This window comes from Aythya ferina (assembly GCF_964211825.1).
Source record: "Aythya ferina genome assembly, chromosome: W".
Lineage (NCBI taxonomy): Eukaryota > Metazoa > Chordata > Aves > Anseriformes > Anatidae > Aythya > Aythya ferina.
This window is the reverse complement of record NC_140313.1, coordinates 3,019,545-3,038,670: the sequence shown is the minus strand read 5'-3', so window position 1 is coordinate 3,038,670 and position 19,126 is coordinate 3,019,545. Positions and strand designations below refer to the sequence as shown.

Sequence of the window (19,126 nt, the reverse complement as noted above, 5' to 3'; positions counted from 1 at the left end):
GGCGCTCCCCCCTCTCCCCATCGCCCCCTCCCTCTCCGCCGGGGCAGCGTGGGCGGGACTCCCCTGACGTCACGAGGGCGGGGGGGCAGGGGGGGCAGTGCGTGCGCGGCGCCGGCGGGAGCGGTGAGTGCGGAGTGGGGGCTGTGGCGGTGACCCCTGGGATGGCGAGGCTGGGACCTCGTATCCACACCGCCGGGACCCCGCCCCCCCACCCCCCCCTTTCTGCCCCCACGCCCCGCGGGGGGGGGGCGGGGGGGGTGACAGCCCCGTGGGGGGGGGGGGTATTCCCCGGGGTCGTGGGATGTCCCCCGTTTGGAGGGGGGGAAAGGGTCAGCCCACCTCCCCATTTTGCATCGCATCGCAGTCAGGTGGGCGGGAGGGAAAAGGTTACCCCCCCCCCCCCCGGTGGCTGGAGAGGGCAGCGAGGCAAGGGTTAATACGAACTGTTAACCTGCACGGCGAGGAAGGGGTTAATTCGACCCCGTGTGACCCCCACCCCCCGTGGGGCCGGACAGGGTGGTGAGGAAAGGGTTAACTCCCTCCATGTGGTGTCAGAGTGGGGTGGCAAGGAAAGGGTTAACCATTGTCCCCAATGAAGTGACAGCCGGCTGGGCAGGAAGGGGTTAAATCCCCCCGGTCCCACGAGGTTGACAGCACCCCATAGGGGGTTTGGGGGACAAGGTCCTCACAGGGGTCACAGCACCCCATGGGGAGTTTGGGGGACATGGTCCCCATGCAGGTGACAGCATCCCATAGGGGGCTTGGGGGGCACATGATCCCCACACGGGTCACAGCACCCCATGGGGGGTTTGGGGAATGGTCTGCAGGTGACAGCTCCCCACAGGGGCTGTAAGCGGGTCACTGTGCGGGGAGGGGGCTGGACCCCGTCCCCGTGTGGGTTGGAGTGGGGCTGGAGGTGGGGACCCCACACAAGGAACCAGCAAAGGGGCTTAACCCCGTCCCTGTACAAGTGCATACACCCCTATGGGGCTAGGAATCAGGGACCCTGTGTGGGGGGGGAGTCAGGGGGGTTAACCCCATTTTCACGTAGGTGATGGTGCCCCAGTGGGGCTGGAAATAGGGGCTCAGTGAGGGGGGCTTACGCCATCCCCATGCAGTCTTGTGCATTCCAATGGGGCTAAAAGTGGGGGACCCTACTCTGGGGGGGTACAGAAGTCTAACCCCATCCTCATGCAGCCCCCGGCGGTGGGGTTGGTGGTGGAGTTTCTGCGGGGCAGCCAAGAGCTACAGGTTAACCCTGTCCCCACACAGGTGCCGGCACCCAAGTGGGGAGGGTTTGGGGGGGGGGGGGCTGGCAGTGGAGAAGGGGGATGCGGGCGGTGCGTGTGGGGGCCCAGGGATGGGATGATTCATTGCGTGTACTCATGACATTGCTGGCTGCTTCCCTGTGGCTGCCAGCCGGCACGGGTAGCACTGCCTGCCCCAACACGCTGCATTCCCCTCAAGCTGCCTGAGCAAAACTTGGGGTTCGCCCACCCTGGCACTGCTATGCCGGCCATCCTGCTCTTCTGGAGCCGCGCGGAGAGGTATGCACCCAGCACAGCTCCAACACGGTACCCCCTTGGCACCTCCATTTACAGACCCTGCATCCCTTGGGGTTTTCTCCCCAAGGGTCATTTTTCGGGTGGGATGCTCTGCGCCGTGCGTCCAGACGGAGGATGCTCAGCCCCGAAGTTTCTCTGTGCTGGGGCTGGTGGTTGAGCTGGGGGACCGGGGGGACATGTAGTGGCTTTGAATTCCCTTGGCACATCCTGGGGTACCACACAGCAGGAGGCATAAAGGAGGCACAGTTGGCATAAAGGTGACTTCTCCAGAAGTAGGTTTTGTGCCGATGGGAGAACTGGGAGGGGAGGTCGGAGCTGCAATGGCTGGACCGTGGCTGCCGGACCCCTCCTGCTCCAGCACAGGGAGTAGTGTCAGCACCCAGGGAAGGGGGGGACATGCATGGGGACCCCCAGAGGGCCGGTGCAAAGCAGTCTGTTACTTTTTTCTGCCTCATGGTGCATCAGTGCTGTCCTATTTTTCCCCCTCTCTCATGTGCTATGTGGCCCCACTGTGACTGACATCGGGAGTGAGCGATTAATTGCCGGGGACACTGGGTCCCTTGTTCTCGCCGCTTCTGGGGGGGTGGGAGGCAGCTGTGTTGGGGCTGTTAAGGTAATAGGGGACTGAGGGTGGGTGCCCCACTGCAGCAGCAGTCTGGGGAGTGGGGAGGATGCCTGAGCCAGCTGTGGAAATAAATGCTTTAATTTGGAAGCCGGGAATCTGAGTATGCCACACGGGTCCATGCACCCACCCCGTGCCTCTTAGCTCAGGAAAGCAGCAAGAAACCACCTAGAGGAAAGTTGCTGCCTGTCAAGCAACTTCATGGATGGGCTCCTGTGCTGGCAGGGAGGGAGCCCAAAGCCTCCAAAGGACAGCTCACTGGCACCCACATCCCCTCAGCTGGGGCTGATTTCAGAGCCGCTGCCTTTGTCCCTGCCAGGCTGAGGAGCTGGCACAATGTTTAAAATAAAGGTAGAGCCTTTAAAGATGACCATTTGGACTCGGAATGTCTTTGTAAAGTTTCAGTAAGTGTGTCCCTCCCCATGTCTTGTGCTGGTGTTCTCACGGCCGAGGAATAATTAATGGCCTGAGGTGCCTGGCTCGTCACTGTGCCGCGACCATACAGTGCAGGGTGGAAAATCTTAGTGGGGCTGCTGGCCGTGTGGGTTTGTTCCCTTACATGACTGCAGAGCAGAGGGATTATGTCAAGTGATTGCTATTCAGCCGACTCACCGATCCAGAAGTTGCATGGTCTGATGTCATGTGCAGGGCTGGAATTTTTTTTTTTTTTTTAATTATTTATTATTTTTTATGGGGAGAATGGGGGCTGGGCTATTGGCATTGCAGCCACCAGCTGGGAGATGCCCGCACCTTGCTCTGCAGCTGGGCATCTGTGGTTTTTCTGAACCACGGACCCTTTTTCCTAAGGTGTTTGGGGAAGCGAATGCAGGTGCTGATACCACTTACCCATCTTGAAGCCCCCTGCTCAGCAGCACCTTTCCCCTGCTCCCAAGCAGGTTAAATGGGAAGGCAGAGCAGGATGATTGAGCGGCAGGGGGGAGAGGAGCCTGTGGTGAGGTGCAGCTGATCCCGGGGAGGTGGGAGGGAGGCTGTGCAGGGACAGTTGTTTTACCACCGCACATGTGAGTGTTGCCTCCGGAGTGTGGCTTAACCCGACGGGTCACCCACCAGGGCATGGGGACAGTAGTGCCAGGTGATGGGGCTGGGAGATGTAGGTCTTGGGGCAGGAACAGGACACGGCTGGTCCAGTCCGCGGTGCCACGGCATGAGCATCCCCCAGCAGGCATCCCCTGCACTCCCCCAAAGACCTCTCGAGGGTAAAGACCGGAGACCTTGGGTGGGTGTGGTGGGGAGAGTGACGGTTTGGGTACTTTTATAGGAATTGCTTCAGGGTTTCGGGGGGGGTCTCTGGTAGCATCAGTTTGGGGTGAAATCTGTTTGCGACCTCTGTGCTTTGGTCTGTGGTGTGATCGGGGTGTGAAAAGGGGTTGAATTTAGTGCTGTCTTGTTTGACCTTGTTGGAGGAGGCTTTTTTTTTTTTTATTTTTTTTCCCCTGGGATTGTGTAGAAAAGGGGCTGTCGTCTGTGAGGAAGCCAGGTCCTGGACTGGTCTGTGCTGTGGTGCCCATCAGGTTGCCACCTGTCAGCACACACGGAGCAGCTGACCTTGGCTGTGCTGCTCCAAGCGAAGCTGGTTCCCTCACATTGCCTTCCCGTGGGAGGCTGTGGAAATGGCTTGTTTTTACAGTGATGTAAAAAGACATTTCAGGTCACCTCCCGTGCCGGCTGGGGACCTGCTGCATTTCCCCTTTCCCTCTGTCACGGGCTCCTGCTGGGAGTTATCAGAGCAGATGCAGATGGTGGTGGGCATGGAGTAGAGCATCTTTTAATGGCTGTGTGGGTTCGGCAAAGACGGCTGCTCCTTGCACAGAAGCTGGAGGGCTCCTGCTGGAGGCTGTGTTGGTACAGAAATGTGCTGGCATTTAGAAGCCGGGAGTTGGAGATGCTGTAGGATGCTCTTTATGCCCCCAGAGGCCTTCCTGTGCTTCTAACAAGTGTGGCAGCACTGCCTCTTGCTTCTGCCCCTAAAGCCTGTGGGGTGGATGGTTCCGGCAGCGCCTGGCCCCCTCCTCCAGACCTCCAAGTGACTGTTATGGGGCTGGGGCAGAAAGGGCAAAGCTGGTGGTTGGGAGCAAAGGGTCCCTCCAAGACCTCCACCAGGAGCAAATGGTTATGGACAGGGGGAACACCTGGTATGACTGACGGAAAGGGTCTGATGCAGAAACCCATTTGCTGGAGGGGCTCAAAGGGCTGGAGCTGCCCAGGTTGGTTTGTCCAGGGCAATTCAGGGCTGTCTGGAGCAAGGGGCAAGGGTGGGTTTGGAGCAAGCTCAGGGAAAACAAACAAACAAACACAACAAAAAAACAGGGCTGGAGAGGGGAGTAGGATGTGAGCACAAAGGCTTAGCAGAGAGCACTGAAGATCAGAGGGTCAGCTGGGGGCAAGGTCTGGAGAAGAGCGTGGCAAGGAGCAAGCACTGAGCTGTGCTCTGCCAGGTGGGACAGAGCAGGTTAGGCTCAGCAGGGACAGGAGCTCACAGTTGGAAAACTGAAGGGTAAGGAGCAGTGGGAAGTGTGCTTTAAGGAGTGTAAGTCTTGCTCAGCTTTTGCCCCGAGCAGTTGGTCTCATGTCTCCTCAAGCTGCTCTCTGAATTTCCATGACTCTGTTGGGTTTGCTGCTCCAGCAGCATGCCTATGGAGTGAATTAATTACCCACCCTTCCCCTTTGGGTTTTGGCCACTGGGTTTTCAATGCCTTAGTATAGGCATGGCTTTGTCCTAAGCCTCCCACATGATGGGGAAAGTGAATGCACAGAGCTGGTTGCCTGTGCTGACCTCACTGCGTTGTGTCAGGCTGCGATGACATTTTACCACCTCTTAATATTTCTGGCTTACTGCAACATTTAGTTGAAGACTCTAAGGGAGTGCAAGTCAGGCTAGAAAGTGTTCCCCCCTCCCCCCCCCCCAAAAAAAAGAAAACCTCCCACCATCACAAGATGTTTCTGTCTAATGGCTTCATTCTTTCTCTGCTAAATACAAATTACAGCTCTGACATGCTGGAAGCACTTATCTCCAGCTGAATGCCAATTGCTTTCAGGAACAAAATGTTTGAAGTTCCTTTGAGGTGAGCACAGTGGCACAGTCCCTGCTGGTTCTTCATCTGCGCTGCCACTCCCCCAGCCCCTCGAGTCTCTCCTCTCCTTGCTCTGGGCTGGCAAAGCCCCAGGAGGCGGCCAGTAGGAGGTTGTGGGGGGGACGGGACAGCTGAATTTAGACCATCACGCCTCCAAGCGGCCTCACCTGATGTCGGCCTTGCCCCTATAATAACCCAGCGCAATGCCTCGGTGGTCCCCGTCCAGGATGACTCTCCACACCCTGGAGCTCAGGGAGGCAAAGGCAGAGCCCAGGGACATGCAGGTCCTGCCACGCTAATGTGTCCCCCCACTGCCGCTTCATGTCCTCGTGCTTGGCTTGGGCCCCTTGGAGGAAAACATGGACTTGAGCTGGCTGTGTTGCTGCTGGCCGGTGTGATGCAGGGAGAGGCAGCTCTGCGATAAGTGTGTGCTGCTCTGATCTCCGGCTGCCTGAGTGCCATGCTCTCCTTGCAGCCAGCTGTCTTTCTGCTTTCAGGAATAAGTACTCAGCACCAGGCAGCGTCGCCGTCATGGGGAAAGACTATTACAAGATTTTGGGCATCCAATCTGGAGCCAATGAGGATGAAATCAAGAAAGCCTACCGGAAAATGGCCCTGAAGTACCACCCTGATAAGAATAAAGACCCCAATGCCGAGGAGAAGTTCAAGGAGATCGCAGAGGCTTATGATGTCCTGAGTGACCCCAAGAAGCGAGCCGTGTATGACCAGTACGGGGAGGAAGGTAAGGGGACCTGTGCTCCTGCTCCGAGGCAGGGCTGGCCAGGGCACAGAGGCATCCTGGTGGCTGTCTGTGTGGGTCCAAGGAGGTTCATATGGGGTGAGGGGGTGTTTTTGCACCCCCAGGGCTCATGCCTGCCTCCGAATCAAGGTTACTAGGAGCAAAAGTGGGGAGAGCAAACACTCCACTGACCCCACTTCGCCTCGCTGCCAGAAATAATGTCCCAACCCATTTCTCCGCCAGCTGTGCCACAGTGGAGCCACTTTTGCTTCTCTTCCCAGCTGGGGAGATGGCACTTGAGAGCTCCACAGTGCTGCCTCCAAAGGGCGAGCACTGAGGTGATGGAAGTGAAAAGAAGCTCCCCTCCTGGGTTGTGCCTGCACACTGCGATAATGCTTTAGCAACCCTTTACTTGGCCTAAATTTCCCAGCCCAGTAACGTCCCTTTTTCCTGGATGTCCCCCCGCAGGATCCCCGGTAGTGTGCTGGTTAGAGTGCTAGTTCCACTTTTCTCCCCGGTACAGGCTGACCTACATGAATCAAAGCTTTTCCCAATTTAAGTAATAGGTTTTTGTTTTGAAACTAAGTGGCTGCTGTTGTCTCCTGGTTGGCATGGAGGAGGAGAGCAGCTCCACCGCACACAGCCTTATTATTTGAATATGGAAGACTGCAACCCTATTTGCTTAAGGTGAGGAGAGCACTGAATAGCATCTGCATTAATCAGCCAGGTACTTGGGTGCTTGAAAGAGCAGCAGGTCAGCTATGGACAGGCTGCTCGGTGGAAGATGCAGCCCCTCCTGTGTGCCCAGCAAGCTGGGTGCTTTCACACCCAGAAGCTGACAGACCCCTCCCGGTTTATCTGAGCAAAACTACAGAGCTGGGCGAAGCTTTGGAAAATCTCTGCCTGGCAGCGCATGCTCTGCCTATATGAGTTCCTTAACCCATTATTTATGTCACCGCCACAAGGGACGCACCGAGTCACAGTGATTTGGTGCTGTTTAAAATTAGAAGCGGCTATCTCAAGTGAGAAACTAGCATTTCCTTGGAGGCATTGCTGAAATTGGACCCTGCCTTTGCATTGGCCTCTAACTGGCATAATGGGATTAAGGCAACTGTGTAAAGGTGAAACCTCCTGGCTGCAGCCTGTTGGGGATGGGGGCTCTCCAGGGATGACGGTGGCTAAAATAAGAGTGAGTTAAGTAGTAAGGAAAAAATAAATGCAGAGGAGCAGCCCCCTCGTTGCAGCGGGATGGGGAGGCTGGGCTTGAAACAGGCCTTGCCTCTCCATCCCTGGTTCCGGGGCCACAGACAGGACCAGAGTTTGGGTTGAATTACCCAAAACAGGAAAAACATCAAGTTTGGCCCTTCTTAAGGGGCATGGGGTTGTCTGGAGAAATTGCAGCACTTGCCCCATGGGGCTCATGCACCAGCAACACCAAACCCCTTTGATGTTTTTGGCAAGCAGTGCTGGTTGTCTTAGCCTCGGTCCTCTCCCCTTCCACTCCATGCTTTTGGGAGTCTCTGGGCTTTTGCCCCCCAAGCAAGAGCAGGGCCTGGATTTCCTTGTGACTTGTAGCCACTCTTGAGTTATCCTGGAGCTCCCCAGTAAATAGCTCTTTCCCTGCTGGCCCATAATCATGCACCTGGCCTCTTCCTTTTGTGATCCATCCTCTTGTGCAGAGCGTGCCCCATCCCTCAGGCCAGGGGAGGCCACCTTCCCCTGCCCAGGTTTCTCCATAATTCCAGCTGCGTGAGCAGCCAGACACGGTGGCAGAGCCAGTGGTGTCCAGAGAGCTTGTGCAGAAAGTCAGGGTGCTGAGAAATGTGAAAGATGTGGAAAAGTTTCATAGCGGAGAGAGGGTGCTGGACGTGCTGATGAGGTGTCCGGACCCATGGCAGGACAGGGACTGCCACATGTCCTATCTCGAGCAGTGACTTCCACACCAGTCCAGCATTCCTGCAATGGGAAACCTTTCATTTTCCAGCAAATGCTTGGTTTTCTGGAATACGTGGCCTGGGGGTGGAGGGGTCAGTGTTTTGAGGGTCTTTGGGGTCCCATGCACTGGGGTGGGCTCATGGGATTTGTTCCTCCTGCCCTACAGCCCAGTCCCCACATGCAGCACAGACTCTGCAAGGGTACAGACGTTTGTACAGCAGGGCAGGGGCCAAAGGATGAGAGCCATGGACCACATGAGGAGGCTGAGAACATCAGAACAGACCCCCACATTTGTCCACTCTGTTTGTCCCCCTTGTATCTCCCTGCTGCCAGCAGGGAGGATGGTGGCACAAGTGACAGCCCATAAGGACTGTGGTGGTTTTACCGTGCTGGGCAGCTAGACCCCACAACCGCTCTCTCACTCCCCCTTTTAGGTCACTGAGGGTGTTCTGCAGGTGTGACCTCTTCTGGGGGGCTACCTGGGGCATGCCTTGGCTGCTTGGGATTTTGCAGGGCTCACAGTGGTGTGAGGCTTTGCCCAGCACCTGGCAGGGCAGTTCTGCCTGGAAGTGGCTGTTGGAAGGTGCAAGCCTCAAACTCTTCTGTTGGTTTGTGAATTGGGCTGCTAGAACCCTGGCTGCTAGAACAGATAACTCACCCAAAGTGGGTTTTGTGCAGCACAACTGGATACCACAGACCCAGTGCATTGACCGTGGCAGATCAGCACATGCAGCTTGGAGTGGCCGATAAAAGTCTGGCGGGATGCTTGCTCTCCTGTAACGCACAGGGCTTCTCTGAACAGATGTGAGTCCTCATCAGCAGGCATCTGCAGCAGCAAAGGCCTGCAGAAGGACCTGCTCCAGTTCTTGCACTCGCCTTCCAGCCCCAGCTACTGGTGGCTTTCTCTGCCACGCACCATCCCATCGCAGGGATGCATTAGGAAATGAGTTAGATGAAAAGGCCATGGCTTGAGAGGAGGTAACCAAACAAAACCTGAACAGCTTTTGAGCTGGAGCTTGCTGGGCATACAGGCAGGGCTGTGTGCTGTGAGTTGAGGTGGTGCCTTCTTGGCCCACAGGTGGGTGACCAGAACCTCTGGTTGCTGCTGAAAGGGCTGCCTGGAGCCAGTAGAGCCCGTGCTGCTGCATGGAAAGCAAGGGTGCTGTGGGTCCCAGCACAGTACCACTGTGCAGAGCCAGCAGCTTTCTTCTGGTAAGGAGTGTTAATGTTTCATCTTCCCCCTTCTCTTCTAGGTCTCAAGACTGGAGGTGGCTCTTCAGGTGGCTCAGGGAACGCTTTCCACTACACCTTCCACGGAGACCCCCATGCCACCTTCGCATCTTTCTTTGGAGGCTCCAACCCTTTTGATATCTTCTTTGCTAGCAGCCGCTCCCGGGTGTTCAATGGCTTTGACCAAGAAGACATGGATATCGATGATGATGATGATCCTTTCAGTGCCTTCGGCCGGTTTGGCTTCAATGGCATTAATGGGGTTCACCGGCGGCACCAGGAGTCCCTGCACACGCGGAGGAAGGTCCAAGACCCGCCCATCATCCACGAGCTGAAGGTGTCCCTGGAAGAGATCTACCATGGCTCCACCAAGAGAATGAAGATCACCCGCAGAAGGCTCAACGCTGATGGCCGGACCATGCGGACTGAGGATAAGATCCTAAACGTTGTCATCAAACGGGGTTGGAAGGAGGGAACCAAAATCACATTCCCCAAAGAAGGGGATGCCACGCCGGACAACATCCCTGCTGACATCGTCTTCATCCTCAAGGACAAACCTCACTCGCACTTCAAGAGAGATGGGACGAACATGGTCTACACTGCAAACATCAGTCTTAAAGAGGTGGGTGTCAGTGGAAATGCCCTGGGTGAGAAGTGGCGCTGGGTTGTGGCCAGGACAGGACTCAGTCCTTGTCCTGTGCCGAAAAGGAAGGACCAGGTAGGGTGTGAGAGACATGAGCAAAGTCCTCTGCAGAGAGGAGCCACAGAGAGCAGCTCGTGCTCAGTTTTGGAGAGTCACTCAGCCTCTATGCTGCAGGTAGGACACGGGTACTACAGTCCTGACTGAACACACCGGGCTGCCTGAGCAAATACAGGTGGTATTTACCCATTTTCTCCCTTCCCCATATGTCTTGCCCTTCTATTGTAGCATAGGGTATTCACGTGTGGAGGAGAGCTCAGATGCACTGTAGGAGCAAGGGAAACCCCAAGTTTGCTGACACAAGTCTGGTCCCTGCTTGTTCATGTTTCTGTCCTGGATGATGCCAGGCACCACCCCACATGAGAGCAGGGTCACACAGAGAAAGGTGATACCTTGACCTTGCTGAGCACTGCTTTAGCCCCGAATGGCTGCTTTCTTTGGTTCTGGCTTCCCTGAACAAAGGGCAAAATCTTCAGGCTGTGAACAAAACCCAGCACATCCAGGCTGTCAGTCCTGGAGGTCATGGTGACACTTGCTGCACCAGAGCAGCAAACCGTGTGAAGGTGGGAGAGGAAGGGGAGCTTACCCAAGAACAAGATGTGCTGTTTGCTGCTGCTGCTGTCTAACTACCTTTTAATAAATCTCAGCTGGCAGCTGCATTTAACATTGATGTTTTTGGCAGCTGCCATTTGCTGTTCCTTTCAGACTGTAGACACTGTCTATCTTATTAATGAGCTGATTTTTTTTTTTTTTTTTTTTGAAGACAGATTTATGTTCTCAAATACATTTAATAGAAATAAGCTCAATGGACCAGACCTGAGGTAGGGAAATGTGAGCTCCTGAGTGTGCCAGCAAGTCAGAAGAGCTTTGCAAGGGCTCCACATCCCTGCCAGGGCTGTGACCATCTACGGTAGGGGCAAGGGCAACCCCATGGGGCAGGCAGAGCTGGGTGCTCCTGAAACAAACTCATCTCAAGTTAACCTGTAGTCTTGAGAGTTGAATTTCCTTTGTGTTGCAAAGGGGATTCGAGTAAAGAGGTTTATTCCTGCAGGGGCCAGCTCTGCTGGCCTCTCCAGAAATACTTGGGAGAATACTTGGGAGGCTGCATTATTTATGAAGTCCTGCATGCCATATCTCAGATGTTTCCTTCTGTGCATTCCCATATCTGTTAAAATTACCCCCAGGATGTCTGGCCCATGCTGGTCCAGGTTGATGTGCGCCACATGTGGAGCTGCCCCATGAGCAGCAAGCTAAGCAGCTTGCCTGGCCCCATGCACTGGTGCCAGGCCAGGGGAAGCACTGGCTGCGCTGTGCTGAGCCGTACCCAGCTGCTTCCTGCCTGCAGGACACCTGTGATCTCTGTCCAGCTGCCTGTAAACAGGGCATTTGCTTCACATCATGGCAGTCACAAAGAGAGACCAGTAGAAATTGCTGGTGCAGGCAAATTCCTCTGCTCTTTGAGCTGGGCTTCCTGTTATCTGCGCTCCCTCACTGCAAACTGAACATGCTGGGGATGCTCGGAGAGCTGCTGGCCTGGCTGCCAGCCCCAGCCTTCCGCTTGCCAGGGCAGGGCAAGCAGTGCTTTGCTGCTTTTATCTTCCATGAGAAGAAATAGCTTAAGTGCTCTGAAGCAGGAGCAGATGCCAGGAGCTCCCCGATACCATATGCCACCATCTCGGTATGTGGCGGAGTGAATCACAGTACAGCCTCTTCATCACCGAAGCCTACAGCCGTAGCTTTGAATGCTTTCCTTGCACTGTTCATCCTTGCGAGTCTGCCTTTTTTAGCCTGAGCTTTGGTCTCCTTAGCTGCACAGCCAGGTGCCAGCAGGCGTTTGGAGCTGTGATCCCACTCGTGGTCATGCTGGAGACCCCTGGCCAGTGTCCTGCAGCTAAGGGGAGCAAGGCTCCTGGCCACAGCCCTGCAGGGAGCATTTGAGGCACCAGAGCAGGACGGGGTGGCAGGAGGGCTTGGAAATGCAGCATTCGCTTCCTTATGGCCCCTTCTCAAACCTGAGCCTGCTCTCCAGACTACTCTTCCATAGGAACCTGTAGCACCCAACATCCACAAACCTCTAACCCATATTGTCTCCAGCAGTGCTGGGTGATGCCACCTTGGTGGCCAGGCTGCCAATCTTCCCATCCCCACGTGCTAGTACTTAGGGCACTCGCGTCCTTGTCCCACCGGGCTCCATGTCCCTTGTCAGGGAGGGCTGCTGCTGATGCAGGAGGTGTGAGAAGGCTTCCCCAAGAGACTTGTGGGCTGCAGGGATGTGGCCATTCCTAAAATTACAGGTGCGCACCACAGTGGGAGGCCAAGGGAGGGAGCAGTGATGCTGCTACAGCAGCTGTGCTCCTGAAAGGCAGATCTTCAGACAGTGCTGAAGGGTTTCACGGAGATGGAAGAGGCACCTCATGGCATTCTTTACCTTGTGTCACCTTCCTCGAAGCATCCAGGTGGCAGCATCTGCTGGCCCCCCCATTACTGTCAGCAGAGTGGGACCCGCCACTGACCCAGATAAAGCGCGGCACTCATGGCTCAGCCATCAAACCCACGCTCATTTCATACCCAGGGATAAACCGAGCCTTTTTCTAGGATGCAGGGCAGCTCCTGCAGCTGTGCTCACTGTGCATCGCCCTGCTACAGGCTCTCGCTCGCAGGCACCGGTGTTGCTTCAACAACCAGTTTCTCAAAGTTGGGCGAGAAGGATTAAAAACAGGAACATACGACGAAGGAGCAATCGCCTCTAATTCTTGCGTCTTGGCTCTAAGAAGGAAACACTGAGATCCTGTGTGCGCTCTTACTGCCTGCCTCTGCTTGTGTCCCTCTGCTTTTGCAGGGCAAGCATGGCACTGAGGAGCAGTGCCCATGCTACGAGCCTGGCAGGGGCTCTCTGCTTGGTGTTCCCAGTCCTGTCCCTTGGGCTGGGTGCAAGTGTCCCAGCCACGCTTCTGCTGGCCTACTTTGGTCTTAAAAGCTCATTCTGGAATCTGAAATAGTTGCCTGGCTTCCCTCTAGCCACATTATGGTGAGGATGGAGCAGGGGACAATGTGGGAGTGGTCACCCTCTGTACTCTGCAAGTCCATGGGGTTGCAGCAAAACCTCCTCCAGAGCAAAGGTAGCACATCAGTTTTCTCTTTTTTTTTTTTTTTTTTTTTTTTTTTTCTGCTACAGGCAAAAAGACAGTTGGATGGTCCTGTTGGCTGGAAACCTGAGGTCTAGCCGCTGTACCTGTTCCCTTTCTGCTTCTTATTTTATGGCCAGAGATGTTTTCCTGGCATGTGTACCTGTGCAGCCCACCATGTCGCATGCTGGTGGGTACCAGCCAGCAGAAGGGCTCCAGCATCCCTGGGATAATCCCTTCCTTCCAACCTTCCCTTCCCTCCAACCTGCCAGAGCCGCAACCATGTACCCCCTGCTCACACGGAGCCAGCGATGAACCTCCTCCTGCTGCCAGAAAAAGCTTGTCTGGGAGGAGACCCAGCACAGATGAGATGTGCAAGGAGACAGCAGGCTCCAGCTTTCCTCTTCTCAGCTCACCTGAGCCCTAGAGCCAAGCCCAGCATGGGTGGCTCTGTGTTCGCTTTGGTGCAAAGCCCTGGCACTGCAGCAGAAGCAGCAGCCATCAGCCTCAAGCCAGGGGTCAGCAGGGAAGAAGGGTTGCTACTGCTGCTGTCTCCTGTTGCTCTGGCACTGGAGGCTTTTCCTGGGGAGGAGGCTGCAGAACATCCTCCCCCACTTCCCTTGCAGGGTATCTTTTGGGGACAGGAGGGCTGGGACCCCCATGCCCCAGGCCAAGGGGACAGGTGCTTTGTGTGCAGGACAGGACCAGCCTGCACCATCCGCAGCAAATCCTCCCCTTCCAGAAGTATTGCTCTGCAGTCCTCCATCAGCAGCAGCCTCTCTCCTTGCTGAAAGCCTGGAGACGCTGCTGCCCACATGTACAGCAGAACTGAGTTATTTAAGGACACGAGGCTTTTCTTGCTGCATTCCCGCATCACGTGGCTCACTAATTCAGGCTGGCTTGCAGCTGCAGCCAGCTTCTGCAGGAGGCAGTGCCTGGCCCTGGGATGGGGATGGCAGCCTGGAAAATCATCTCCTGGCTTTGCAGTGGGGGGATGTGGCTATGTGGAGGTCCCTGCAGCAAGGATGCAGGGCATGCCTGGGCCATTCTCCCCAAGCCTGCAGTTTTGGGGAACCATTGCATTCTTGCTTCCTTCTTAGGACACCAAGGTATAAAAATAGCCAGGGATAGCAGCGCAGTGCAGTAACCCAACCCTTTGCCTGACGAGGGACTGGCAGGGGGGAGCTGCCCCGTGGGGCCCCAGCCTCCAGGAAAGCACAGCGTTGTGTCCTGTGCCAGCATAACCTTCAGGAGGCTTTGGCTGGGGTGGGGGGCACAGGCTGTGCTATAGATAACCCCCGGACTCTGAAGGGTGACAGTTGAACCGCAGAGGCATCCCATGAGCTCAGATGGGTTTTTGGCTGCACACCCCCCCCCCCCGCCAGGCTCTCAGATTGGGTAGCAAAGGGCTAAATTTGGGCTGCCCTGTTGCTGCGAGCTGCAGGGTGCTAGCTGGAGGCATCTGGTATCCACTGGGAGGAGCAGGGGATGGGGAGTGGGGATCCTGCCTCCTGTGGGGCTTCTGTCCCACAGCGCTGGGGACTGGGAGCGGGGGTGGAGGTCTCACTAGGTGCACCCCTGGGTGCTATGGGGCTGGCAGCCCAGCTGACAGTGTCTCACTCCTTCACCCCACAGGCCCTGTGCGGCTGCACCGTGAACATTCCCACCATCGACGGGAGGGTGATCCCACTGCCCTGCAATGACATCATCAAGCCGGGCACAGTGAAGAGACTGCGTGGGGAAGGGCTGCCCTTCCCCAAGGCCCCCAACCAGCGAGGAGACTTAATTGTGGAGTTCAAAATCCGCTTCCCAGACAGAATAGCTCCCCAGACGAGACAGATCCTCAAGCAGCACCTCCCGTGCTCCTAGAGCCTCGGAGACTCTTCTCCAAACAGCAATACTCCAAACGCACATGCCACAGCATCTGGCCCACATGGAGCAGAGGTGCCAGAGCACTTTCAAATGCCAAAAAAAACCACTTTCCTTCCCCAAAAGTCCCCTCCTTCCTTCCCACCCCTTCCCCTCTCAGCCTATTTTCTACTCCAGTGGCAGGGGAATGGTGAGCACAGACTCCTGCCCTCGCAGCTCTCCTCACTGCCAGCTTCTTTTTTTTTTTTTTTTTTTGGTTTTGTTTTTTTAGAGGTCCAGCTTTGCACAAGCGAGCAGCTGTTTGGCCGGAGAGGTGCATCACTGTGTAGTTTTTGTGTCACCTGCTTTTTAAGCCAACTTTCTGACTAGAGGATGGGCTCGTAGGGGTTAAGCGCAGTGTAAATAGGACTTCACAGGATCTCACATTCCCTGTGTTAGTTTTCTCCTTCCCTCTTTGATACTTGCTGCTGTTAGGGGTCCTGTCCATACCAAGGTGCCAAGGAAACTCCTGAGCGCATACGGCTAAAAGGACTACTCCTGTGTGTGGTGGCCACTGTAGCTAGACTGTTTCTAACCAGGGACCACAGTACCTAGTCCTACTTCAGTCCACTCGTGTGCCAAGACCACCACTGAGCATCACCTGTGCCAATCAATGGAGATCAAAGCACTTGGGGACTGTCCCTTCCAGCCTCCTGCCCCCACTGACCCCTATGCCTGCTGCCAGCTGGAGGGATGGGGGAGCTCAGGGCGGGAGCTTTCTTGTTCAGATGTGTTGAGTTTGCATTGTTGCTTTTTTTTTAAAATACATATATTTAGCTTGCTAGGTAAACTCTGTAAGGGTTTGCTCTGCTCACTTTGGGTTTCCTGGAGTGGTTCACCCCGACTTTTGGGGAAAAGCTCAGCCATACCAACATCATGCCTGTGAGAACATAGTGTGTGTGTAGCACAAGTCTGGGTGCAAAAGCAGAGCCAAGCGTCAGCAGAACTGTAGTTTTTGACAAGTGTTCAACCTTAGGGATTTTATTAGGAAGAGAAATTCATATGTATATATTTTTCTACAGGGACATTTAATTCAGGAGGTATTTCTGGGTGTTATGGTGGAACTGGAAGGAGCATGAGGCAATCTGCTTGGTGATTTTCTTTTTAAATGCTGTATTTTTAAAAAATTGGATTTCCATCAGGAGAATTTTTATATTTCTTACCTTTCTTGGTCAACTCTGCCTCTTGCCAGTTTTTCCCAGGAGGGGTCCTGCAGAGCACACAGCACAGTTGACCTAGCTCTGTATGGCTCCTCCACCACCTCAGCTCCGCATCTCCAGCCCAACCGGCACCGAGATAGCCAAAACCAACCCCCCCCCCCCCCCCCCCGGGCATCCTTTTTATAAAGAGAAATCACTGACTTGAAATAGGGGTCCAGAGTGTGTGTGTGTCAGCTTATGGCAAGTAGCCTGCCGAGCTGGCAGGGGCTGTATAGCTGTACAGTGCATCATACGCGGCAGGAGGATGGCCTGTGCCACGGCCAGGGCACAGGGAGAGGAGACCTCTTAAATTAAATTAAAGCACTACTTAATTTTGTGACCGGTTTGAATTCAGGTTAGGGCACAACACCTTTTCCCTCCACTGTTTCCTGTGGCGTTGGATGTATGGAAACCTGGTGGACACTGATGTAGTGAGAAGACAGGTCAGCACATATATGCAAGCTGCTGTATTTTTCCCAGTTTCAATGCGATCTGAATGTTTTATAGTGTTGTTTGTGTTTTTTTTTTTTGTTTTGTTTTTGGTAATGTCAGTATTGAGAGAAAAATAAAGTATTTTAAAAAATATTAACTCCTTGGTGTGCACTGTGATGGGGTCTGCATCCCTTTGGGGCTCCAAAAACACAAACGACATGGGCAGGGGGGCAAGTCTAGCCAAGATGCCAAAAGGATGGAGGCCAGAGTGGGTAAGGAGGGGCTGTGGGCAGGGGGGCGCTGTGGCCAGGACTGGGGTGATGAAGGGGGCTTCTTGGTGGGGGCTACCCGGGGACTCGTCCCAATGCCTGACCACTCTTTCTGAGAAGAAATGTCTCCTCATTTCCAACTTAAACCTCCCCTGGCGCAACTTGAGGCCATTCCCTCTAGTCCTACTTTGGGGCCGGGCCCAGGCTCTAAGCTCCAGTGCCTTGGCCCCCATGCTGCACACACCAGTCTGGGCTGCAGCCCTGAGGGTGTTGTATGGACCCTGGTAGGGCCAAGCTGTAGGGCTGAGGCACCACAGACATGGCTGTAGCGCCACAGGGGCAGGACAAGGAGCTGCCACTCATGGCAGCAAAGAAGGGACCCAAGCAAGCTCCCTCTCAGGGGCTACCCTCAGCCTCCATATGCTGCTCCAGGGCAGAGGCAGATGCTCCTGGAGCTCCCGTGGGGGCTGTCCCCCCTCCCACTGCGGAGCAGTCCTTTTCCCCTTCCCAGGTGGCTGACAGCAAATGCATTGCAGAGCAGCAGCACAGCCCCATGAGCTGGCAGCATCTTCCCCAAGACGCTGAAGCAAGGTGGTGCGAGAACAGGAGAGGCATGGTGCCAGCCAGTGGTTGGCTCTGAACTAGGACAGACTACCTGAGCAGACGTTGCCCAGCCTCCCCAGGGGCTCCACTCCCATGGCCTCCTAGTGCAGCTTCCAGCAGGTGGTTGTGCTATTTTTAAGCAGCACTCTCAATTTCAGTATGTTTCTCCCCACAAACCCCCTTTCTCCTGGATAGCCCCATCCTTCGGCCATGACGAGACTCCCCTCACCCGTTTTTATCCTCCCTTTAAGCCTAGGTAAGCTGACGGAGCACTTCTACATCTGACAGGCTTCAGGGATAAAACTCCCATTGCTTGGGCCCCACACAGCTCTGGCTGTGGGAGAGGTCACACCAAAAGCCCTGGGGGCACTTTTCTGTTCATTTCATCCACAGTTAAGCATCTTTGCAAAAATTCTCAGTTCCTGCAATGCTCTAGAAGCCAACAGCATGCATCTGTGCTCTGTGCCAAGGCCCGTTGTCCTCTGGTTTGGGGCTGTGCCACATGTGGCCAATAGCATTGCTCCTTTGTTTAAACACGTCTTCCCTTGCCTGGCTGTACTTCCCCAGCACCACTAAATCCAGCCCCAAGCTGGATGATCCAGACAGATGGCGAAGGGTGCCCCACCTACCTGCTGGTGGCCAAAGCTGCATGTTCAAATCAGGCAGGAAAAGGAGAATCAAATTCAGCCGGTGGCAGCAGCAGTTGCTGTGACTGCTCAGGGCAAGAGCACTCAGCTCCCAGCCTTTGGGGTCAAAGGTGAGCACCAAGGCACTGAGCTTGAAGCTGTGTTCACCACACTCAAAACTGGTCCTTGCATGTTACCCTGCAGCTTGGAGACATGCAGGCACCCAGAGCCTCCCTTTTTCCCTGTTTTAAAGCCAGACAGACCCCATGCAGAGCAAAGTGGAAGTGAAAAGTAACCGTGCTGAACAGGAAGCTCTTTGTCTTTTCATGGAGTTCAGGGGTGAGCCCAAACACCATGCAGCACAGGTCTAGGCTCATGGATACAGACTCACAGCTGCTCTTCCTGCTGCAGCCCTGCACTGCAGCTGGCCACGCACCTTCTGCTCTCTGGACCATTTACCTGCTTCAGCAGGTGCAGCCCTGGCTCCAGCTATGGGTGAATGAGCACACACGCCAGGATAGGGCAGGTGCCAGCTGCCAGACCCAGGGCTTCTCTCTCATGAAACACTAAGTACAGCAGTAGCACATCTTTCAGTTCAGAGAAGGGAAAATAAACCTAGGAGCAGGCCAGGAAGCTATAGAAGAAATTGAAGGAAAAGCACAAGAGTATGATCAAAACCTGACTACCGAGTACAAGGCACAATAAAGGCCAAGCTGACAGCAAACAACCAAACCTTTCATCAGAAGCCCACAGGGACACACAAATTGTTTCTGCAGAAAGGGGAATCTTTCTGCAAAACCTGATGAACACAGTTGCTACAGCATCAGAGGAAGCTCCTGTTCCCAAACCACACTCAGGTCACACTGCACCAGGCTCCAGAGATAGCTCAGGAACCCTCTCATGCCTGCCTTCAGGCACAGCAGATGAAAGGGGGATTTCTGGAGGAGTCCTTTGCTGCACAGAAGTCAAAGCAGCAGGAGACCCAATGGCTCATGGCCAGCATCAGAGAAGCAACGCCAGATGCCTGCTGCTGGCAGCAGGGCTCTCTTGGTGCTTACTGCCAAGTTATGACACAGGAGAG

The 19,126-nt window shown here is 55.0% G+C and overlaps 1 protein-coding gene and 1 long non-coding RNA gene across 7 annotated transcripts in view; both read left to right on the top strand.

Annotated features, from left to right (window-relative positions):
- LOC311426422 overlaps window positions 1-19,126 on the top strand; it is a 566,016-nt gene that overhangs the window by 490,425 nt on the left and 56,465 nt on the right. The window lies entirely within an intron of this gene.
- Window positions 106-16,794, top strand: LOC311426316 (dnaJ homolog subfamily B member 5-like). Of its 6 annotated transcripts, XR_014686674.1 has the most exons (5): window positions 5,202-5,270; window positions 5,777-6,021; window positions 9,207-9,805; window positions 13,059-13,198; window positions 14,644-14,784. XR_014686674.1 is itself a non-coding variant. In XM_084502730.1 (4 exons), exons 2-4 carry the CDS (start codon window positions 5,811-5,813, stop codon window positions 14,875-14,877), a joined length of 1,044 nt encoding a protein of 347 aa, XP_084358856.1. In that variant the 5' UTR covers window positions 106-123; window positions 5,777-5,810; the 3' UTR covers window positions 14,878-16,794. The 6 variants fall into 6 exon arrangements, 5 of the variants coding, with proteins under 5 accessions (XP_084358856.1, XP_084358855.1, XP_084358858.1 ...); XM_084502730.1 differs by lacking the exons at window positions 5,202-5,270; window positions 13,059-13,198 and adding an exon at window positions 106-123 and having other exon boundaries at window positions 14,644-16,794; XM_084502729.1 differs by lacking the exons at window positions 5,202-5,270; window positions 13,059-13,198 and adding an exon at window positions 1,362-1,547 and having other exon boundaries at window positions 14,644-16,794.

Coding starts and splice junctions, on each gene's coding strand:
- LOC311426316 (XM_084502728.1), top strand. CDS start 5,227: ATGCCAATTGCTTTCAGGAACAAAATGTTTGAAGTTCCTTTGAG. Junction 6,022..9,206: donor TGACCAGTACGGGGAGGAAG/GTAAGGGGACCT, acceptor CTTCTCTTCTAG/GTCTCAAGACTGGAGGTGGC. Junction 9,806..14,643: donor CAAACATCAGTCTTAAAGAG/GTGGGTGTCAGT, acceptor TTCACCCCACAG/GCCCTGTGCGGCTGCACCGT.